Consider the following 8,383-nt stretch of genomic DNA (forward strand, 5'->3'; position numbering starts at 1 on the left):
TCATTTTTCTTGTTCCTCAGTGAGGTGCATAATTATTGTTCTTTCCCATTTCACTTCAAACACGTCAGAAAGCTTTGTTCTTGAGGCACTCGCTTTGTGAGGCGTCTGAAAACCTTGGTACGTGCACCAGCTTTTGTCAGGAATTCGCGGTAATTCATCTATGCGCATGATCAATCATCTGTTGCCGCGGATGCGAGCGGTGTCTGGTAGCGGGGTCACCGGCCGTCCGGCACATGACGTAGGCCTAGAGTGCGCGCCCATTGGCGGAGGCTCGTGAGCAAGCGCCTTTGAGTGGCAAAGGACGCGGGCTTCCGAAATTGACGGTGAGAAGCGACTCAATCCATTGCGAAGCATTTTTATGTCGTCGCGTCCATGCAAATGCGCTAGGAAAGAGAGTGGCCATTAATGCCGTCCCAGTGTAGCTGTCCAATCGCTGTGCACTGTACATGGCAAAAATTTATAGACTAGTTGCTAAACCTACAAGCAGTTTTCCCTTACTAGGAAAATTAAAAAGGGGCTGCGCTGCCATTCCTTCACAAATTTTTGCAGTGCAGGAATGCTGCATTGAAGATTCTGAAAGAATCCCTAACGTTGAAATACAGTGTATATCGTGCAGCTCAGACATGAACTGAGGGCAAAATACTGGAGAGCATAGGAAGTTGCACCTATTAACAGTGTCGTATCGTATTGAGACCAGCTACTACGTGAGGCTCTGGGCTTTTAAGAAAACGGCGACTCAAAACCGAGCAGTACGGAGGGCTGCTATAGTTCCGGTTTCTCATTGCTCTTTAGCTTGAACACAACATGTGGGTTCGACGATATATTGTTACCAGAAACTGTGTGCATAAGCGCATATTTAGAGAGAGCATATTTAGAGAGAGCATATTTAGAGAGGGAGAACGCAGATGCCTTTTGTGCCGGCGTGGAAACTGAATAAGGCGGTTGTTTCCTCTGCCGTGTCGCAGATGCCGACACTTTAAGCTTTCTTGAAATAACGCGCAAAGAAACGGCTGAAAAATACATTCTAACTCAACTGCACTCATGCCCGTTCACACCCGCCTCCCGAGACACGCTCAAACGCTCAATAGCGCTCTATCTTTCGGCCACAAGTCGGCAAAAGAAACGGTAATCTCAAACTCACTAAAAACACATTTTTACAGCTAAGCAGTCCATGGCTAAGATCTGGGAAGAAAAAAAATGCTCCGAGATGTTGACAAACACAACCTGCCCGAGCGATCAGTCGTCCAAGTGTTTCCGCATGATGTTTTCAGGCTCTGAATGCGTTCTTTTTTCGAGCAGGCAAGCGGAGAGAGTAGAGAAGGGGTCATAGGGTGACTGTATCTTTCTTTTGTAACGAAGAAGAGTAGCCTGCGGCTGAACAGCATCGCCGCTGGTATGAGTTCATGGTTGCTGTCCTTGGCAGAACGCAAGTGACTGTTACCCATTCGCAGGCGTCCGTTGCTAATAAATGTCCGAACAATTATCTCCATTTCAATAAAAAAAAAAAGGTGGTGCAGTGGCACTGTCAATTGTTATCTCGCTCGCTTGCTTGTCGCGGGAAGGCCTGGGAAAGGGCGCGTGCACTTGGGCAAGCGCCCATTCACAGCCCTGTCCCCGATGACGGCGAGTGGATTCTGTACTTCTGGTTGGAATTGTTTGGAATTGAGTGTCACACCGACGTCAATGTGCCGACCACGTGTCACCGGCCGTGTATAGACAGCCTTTGGCAAGAACATATCTAGCATAGCGGTGCAACCAATCGCGGTGTACCACAGTGACCTCGAAGCTATGGTCACTGTGGTAACGAATGCGAAAATAAAGACCAGAACAGCCACGAATTTACGTGCGTCTTTCTTCAACCAATATAGCAATAACCATGTGAATCAATACAGTCGTCAAGGCGGTCATCCCTACAGCTTCGCTGCTTATCCTTTTACCATGTGTAAGGGCACTATTTTTTTTTCCAAATTTTATTTCTTGGGCGCCACTTGTACTCACACTGCGCAAATTCCTGCTCAGGAGATTGCTAGGTGTTTTATTTATGCTGTGTTAATCGCATTCAAAAGCCCATGCACCGTTTTGATTAACCGACACCGGCTCAATGTTGACAACATCCCTTATCTTCAGGAAACGGCGAATGTGTAGCCAAGAATAGTGGTCGATGTCGGAGAGCTGCCGCCTTGCATTGGGATGACGCAGGCACTCCACCCTCTCCTTGACGACGCCTGCGATTCTCATAAACTCATCAAGGCTACAGTGGTACACACGCAAAAGAGCACTGCTGATCTTCTCTTTAGCTTTGGTCCTTGTGACGTCAGCACCTTCGATCACCATTTCGAGGAGACGTGGATGGTCGTGTATCAGCTCGATGGCATTCGCGCCGTCCAAGGTATCTTGCTGACCTAGCACGAATTGTGAAGTCACCGAGACGGTGGAGGCATTCCGTATGGTCGCTTGCTGCATAAAAAAAAGCACGTCATGGTTAAAGTAGAAAAAACTTACGATAAGCCTGAACCGATCCAAATTTCTGAAGTGTTTGATGGTGTGCGCGCAAATGGAAGCATACGACGCTTCCTAATAAGGAAATAGCTCTGTTTCAAACAGCTAACGTAGCTTCGACTTCATAGCTTTGCTTATATTGTAGCTGAGGTGATGTCGGAAACTGTCGAAAAGAACTCATAGCAACGCGAGTGAAGCATCCGGAGTAGAACTAAGATTGAAATTGCCGAAATATGCATGCAGAGCAAAATCACAGACAACCTCTATTTTCTGCGCACAAATAAATACTGGTGGAGAAATTGCAATCTGTTTACGTAACAGCCATGCACGCTGTTCTTTTTAAGGCAGAGCTTTCTTTGCTTCATCACCATTTGTTTCGCCGTGCTCCATTGGCATATCACGCATAATAGCCTTGCGTGCTCACCGCTACTTTGGTGGCTCGTTTCCAACGAGTTACTTGCATACTCAAATGGTTTTGTGATGCCTTCACGACTTTATCTGATGTCCTAAAATCCGCAAAGCCTGCGCATATTAGTCCGATTTATACCGCTTATGATGGAGTCTGCTGTCGAAAATGATCTATTTGGAAAGTCAGTAAACGTTTCAAGAGGCCACTGCTCATGTGCACGCTATCCTACAAGTATTCTCTGGCACTTCTTACAGGAAACTCTTCAGCATATTACCTTCCTTCGCTGTGTTCAGTCACACAATCATTCTTTTTGTGTTCAGAAACGAAGAAAACAGCTGTTATCACTCTGACATACCAGAACGTCTGCAAGTTCGATGTTCTTGAAGCTGAATGTTTCCATTAAGGCATTGTGCTTGTGCTGAAAACCACTTTGCTGGGCTTCACAAGGCTTGGCATTTGGGATCATGTAACAACAGGCAGGAGTCATCGTGAATTCGGTGAGGCTGAGACTCTTGCTGGCACCATGTGCGAGGACGTTCAAGTCGTCATTGGACAGCAGCACGCCTTTGATGCCGACTTTGACAAGTTTGAGGTTGGAGGCCAGCGCCGACACTAGTTCCGCCCGCACATCCGTGCGATCCTTTTCTGATAAGACAGCCAAAACGCCCCTCAGGTTTATGTCGACATCAGTGAGCACAGCCGCGTCCCTTAGGCATGCCGCCAAGGCAGATAATTCGTCGCGATTGAATCTATCGCACTCAACCAGGAGTGACGTTACGTTACCGGAGCTACCGACCACTTCTAGAGTCGAGATAACTGACTGCAGGCCGACACGTTGGCGTGAAACGAACTCCCCCACCGTTACCGCAACGCTGCTGATTTGCGGGCATTTCAGCAGCTGGTTCGCGTTGCTGTGCTCGTAGTGTCCTTTGATGACCACTCGATCGTTCAGACCTCGACCCAGAATAGTTTTGGAGACCCTGTCCAGCCCATCGATGAATGGCAAAGTGTCGACTTCCACCGACTGCAGAGATTCATTGTTGGCGATTGCGTGGAAGAAAGTGTCGCATTCCGCTTCGCCGAAGCCCTTCAAGTCGACGCGCAGCTGCTTGAGGGTTGACTTCGATTCTTGCAAGGCTGTGTGCCAGGACTTCATGCACTGAGTGGCTTCAGGACTTGCAATTGGGGCATTGAGAAGGGAATATGTGTCTGCCCATGGCAACTTCAGGCTGCGTAGTTTGGCGCTCCGAGTGGCCACATCAGCGAAGAGGGTGAACGTAGGTACGCTGAAAACACATACAGAAAAGACATGAATTGAATGAACATTGACCACTTGTAAGCAAACGCGATAACTGATGAACATTTGGACTCCAATATAAGCTCGTGTTAAAAACTGAAATTGAAGTCTCTTAACGGACTAATTCATCCCGGACTAATCGTCCAAAGTCAGTATACTCCCCGCATGCACACACATCATCCCCATCTGCATTCGTTCAGCGAGAGACGAATTATCTGTCTGAACGAGCGATGGGCCAATCCAGTGTGACTGAGTTCAAGACTGCCATCGAACACCTTTCAAGCTGCCCACCCCTCATGTAAAACCCCTCTCCAAGGGGCATTTGATAAATAAATAAATAAATAAATAAATAAATAAATAAATAAATACATAAATAAATAAATAAAATGACGTGCATCCAATTCTATCTTCTACGGTTATTTCAAGAGCCTCAGCCATCCGCTATGTCTGATGTCCACGTCTCTGGAGGTCTCAGTGCGCGCTGATTAACATTGACGAGGGAACATCAGCCGTCCTCTTAGACGTAGTTAGTCTTCCGGTATTGTTTAACCCAGATCATGCGTCTTAATGTCATGGACCATGACCTTCTGCGCGCACAAAAGCGCCGGTTCCTTGCAGCTCCCGCTCTTGCAGTGGCTTAGCGAAGGAGCAGATGGAGGGGCCGTAGCGGACCATCATTCAGCGACACCAATGGTTATTCTTGGCGCAGTTAGGCTGTGTGCCCATCGCACGAAGATTGCACGCTAGGGAAGGTCTAATTGGGCGCTGCCATTCGCACGGTGAGGGTCGGTATAGCGGGGAGCGACCTTCTCCTATTCAGGCGTCGTACAGGCATTCGGGCGCTCCAATATTTTATCATCGCCTGATCACTTGATAAGGTGAGAACAAAAGGCTGCGCTTCACCCGGAAAGCGAAGCATTGATTGCGATAGAAATTAGTAAACAGCTATGGGCAACCACCGCGGAAATTTCGCGTGTCCAGGGCAGCGCCGTAACGTACAGCCTAGCGAGCAGTGGGCGCAGTTTACACTAGAACATACCGTATTTACTCGCATATAACCCGCACCAAAAATTGAAAAAATGTGTTTAAAAAGTGGGGGTGCGGGTAATACGCGAATATTCCGGAGAAGGGGGGCTCGGCGGGTCGGCTTCACGGCAACGCGCGGCCTGCCGTGCAGAGTCCGCATCCCCATCGACATCAACGTGTGTTGCAGTGCATATTAATATTGCACCAACCTTTTGACCACCGAAGGCCAGTATGGACTGAAAGAAGACCACGTGGAAGCGGAGACCATGGAGCATATCGTTTTGCGGTGCAGAACACTTCGTCCGGACATTGCCGAAGACGCGGCGATAGATATAGAGGGTGCCCTGGGATTTGCAGGGGAGGACGGACGTGTGGATGAGAGAAGGGTAGTGGTGACAAAGAGTAGGTTGGAAGATTGGTGCAAAAGGGGCTAGGGACGAGTGAGTCTATAAAAGAGGGACAAATTACAGTTCACAATACGAACAAAATTACGGGGGAAAAAAAAGGGGGGAATCCTAGGCTAGGGGGCGCAAGCCACCACCGTTACAAAGGGCTAAGCCACTATGATCCATCCATCCAGCCAACAAGAGGCCAACGCAGGTCACAGCCAGATCCACATCCATAGTCTGTTTAGTCCCACGCCAGCCACGCGTTTCGCATGCTTTGCATACGCTTTGTTCAGACGTTGATGGGCCTTGAGTAAGGTGCCGTTTCTTGTACGCCCAGTTTGCACAGTTCGCCAGCCTTGTCTAGGCATCATGAGTGTGTCTCGGCGGCAATCATTCACGGCGAAGGAGAAACTCAGGATCGTCGCCGCTGCTGAACAAATCGGCAACAGAGCTGCTGCGAGAAAGAACGATGTCGACGAATCTTGCATTCGCGACTGGCGGAAGAAAAAAGACTCTCTCGAAGCTGCGAACAAGGACAGGCGAGCGTTTCGCGGCCCGAAGACTGGCGCGTACCCTCACCTCGAGACGCAGCTTGCAAAATTCATCGAGGAGCAGAGGAGTCGTGGCCACGCTGTGTCTACAGAGATGGCGCAGATGCAAGCCCTGAAGCTGGCCCGGGAAATGCACATTCCACGCGAGTTTCATGCGAGCCGCGGATGGCTGCAGCGCTTTATGGCCAGGCATGGATTTTCGATGCGGCGGCGAACTACCATGTGCCAGCGGCTTCCCGACGCTTACGAGGAGAAGCTGCTCAACTTTCAACGTTACGTCATCGGACTGAGGAAAGAGCGCAACTACTTGCTATCTCAGCTGGGAAATGCTGACCAAACGCCAGTATATTTCGAGATGCCTATGGACACGACCCTGGAAAAAAAGGGCGCAAAATCTGTTAGTGTGCTGACTGGCGGCAACACCAAGCTGCGCTGCACAGTGATGTTGTGTGCTTTGGCCGACGGCACCAAACTGCGCCCGTATGTAATATTCAAGCGCAAGACTCTACCGAGTACACCACTTCCCCCAGGAATTGTTGTGCGAGTGGAAGATAACTCGTGGATGAACAGTGACCTCGTCATTGACTGGATTCAAGCAATCTGGGAAAAAAGACCAGGTGCCTTGTTGGCACGCCGTTCGATGCTGGTGCTGGATTCGTTCCGAGGCCACTGCACTGACGCGGTGAAAGCTCGCCTCGCTGACAACGGCACAGACCTTGTCGTAATACCTGGCGGCATGACTTCCATGCTCCAACCACTCGACGTGTGCATCAATAAGCCTTTCAAGGCTCACGTGAAGCGGCTATATGCCCAGTGGATGGCCGATGGCCTTTACGCCCTTACGCCGACGGGACGCGTGCGAAGGCCAGATATTGCACTGCTGTGCCAGTGGATCGTAGATGCATGGGGGATGATCCCGGCCGACATGGTACGCAAGAGTTTCAAGAAGTGTGCCATAAGCAACAGCCTAGATGGTACCGAAGATGATTACGTCTTTGAGAGCGGCGATGAAGCCTCAGACGGCAGCAGTGAGAGTGGCGACGATTGACAATTGAACGACAGCACTGACAACGTTGCGGCAGTCGTTTTCAAATATATTTGTTTTGAAAACTAAAATGGTGACTGTTTGCTCAGTTGCAACTTCCTAGTCCTCATTTTTTCAGGTAAGTGTGCGGGTTATACGCGAGGATATTTTTTTTTATTTCATGGGGTTCAAAGTTAGGGGTGCGGGTTATATGCAAGGGCGGGTTATACGCGAGTAAATACGGTAGTTCGAAATCAGGGAAAGTTAAAACGATTTAGACTACACAAATTTTCTAAAGAAACGAAAAAGAACACGAAATGTAATTTATTCGAATAAAAGGCTAATACAGTAAAAAAAGCAATTAGTAATTTCTTTTGCCCAACTCTTAACAATTGAATGCTGGCTACAGCTTAAAAAATGCACTACCATAGTGTACGCGTTAAATTTTACGCGCCTAAATGAGTGCATTGAGGGATAACACTCGGAGTAGCGTGTACTTGACACTGTGACGCCCAGCCAATCGCAAGAAAGCTAAGGTCGCTTAAGAAGCGTTGCGACATTTTAAAACTGCACAGCCTATCCAAAATGCAATTGCAATTCTACTTACAACGTAGTTGTCACGTCGATGTCCACATTCAGTTCCTCCAGAAAATTCATTTTGCAGAACGCGTCGACGAGTTCTCGTAGGAGTGACCCGCTGATGGAATGCACGCTCGCTTTGAGCGTCAATTTTCGCAGCGCGCAATTTTCCTTCGCAAGGTACGTCGGGAACATTGCATTGAAGTCTCTGTCTCGGCAGGAGAACACGCACTCTCCGACGCAGAGGTCGGTGATGCTTTCGTTTTCAATGAGCGCCTGGACGAGGCAACAGACCTCAGTGCTGGGAATTCGCAGCTCGGCGAGGTCGAGGGTCGACAGACAACTTATGCGAAGGTCAAATGAGTAGTCAATGATGCAGCTCGTAGTCGAGTATTCCTTCTCGAACTCGTAAGACTTGAAAGCTAGATTCTTGAGCTGCGGCAAAGATCCTATCACGTCGAACACCACAGCTGCGCCGTCGGATGCAATGAATCTTCCGCATACAGTAAAGCTTTTCAAACAGGGGTGTCGTTTTACTGCCGAGAGCAACGATGGGCGCAGCATCAGGTTGCTGTTGAATTCCATCGCCGTGATGCAGTGGTGCTCGGC

At 49.0% G+C, this 8,383-nt stretch overlaps 1 protein-coding gene across 1 annotated transcript; it reads right to left on the reverse strand.

Annotated features, from left to right (window-relative positions):
• Positions 1–1,853: 1,853 nt before the first annotated feature.
• LOC129388037 (uncharacterized) lies at positions 1,854–5,499 on the reverse strand. The gene is made up of 3 exons (XM_055078022.2): positions 5,441–5,499; positions 3,264–4,194; positions 1,854–2,457 (listed from the first exon to the last, which is right to left on the reverse strand). Exons 1-3 carry the CDS (start codon positions 5,497–5,499, stop codon positions 2,050–2,052), a joined length of 1,398 nt encoding a protein of 465 aa, XP_054933997.2. The 3' UTR covers positions 1,854–2,049.
• Positions 5,500–8,383: the final 2,884 nt, after the last annotated feature.

This window comes from Dermacentor andersoni, chromosome 10 (assembly GCF_023375885.2).
Source record: "Dermacentor andersoni chromosome 10, qqDerAnde1_hic_scaffold, whole genome shotgun sequence".
NCBI lineage: Eukaryota > Metazoa > Arthropoda > Arachnida > Ixodida > Ixodidae > Dermacentor > Dermacentor andersoni.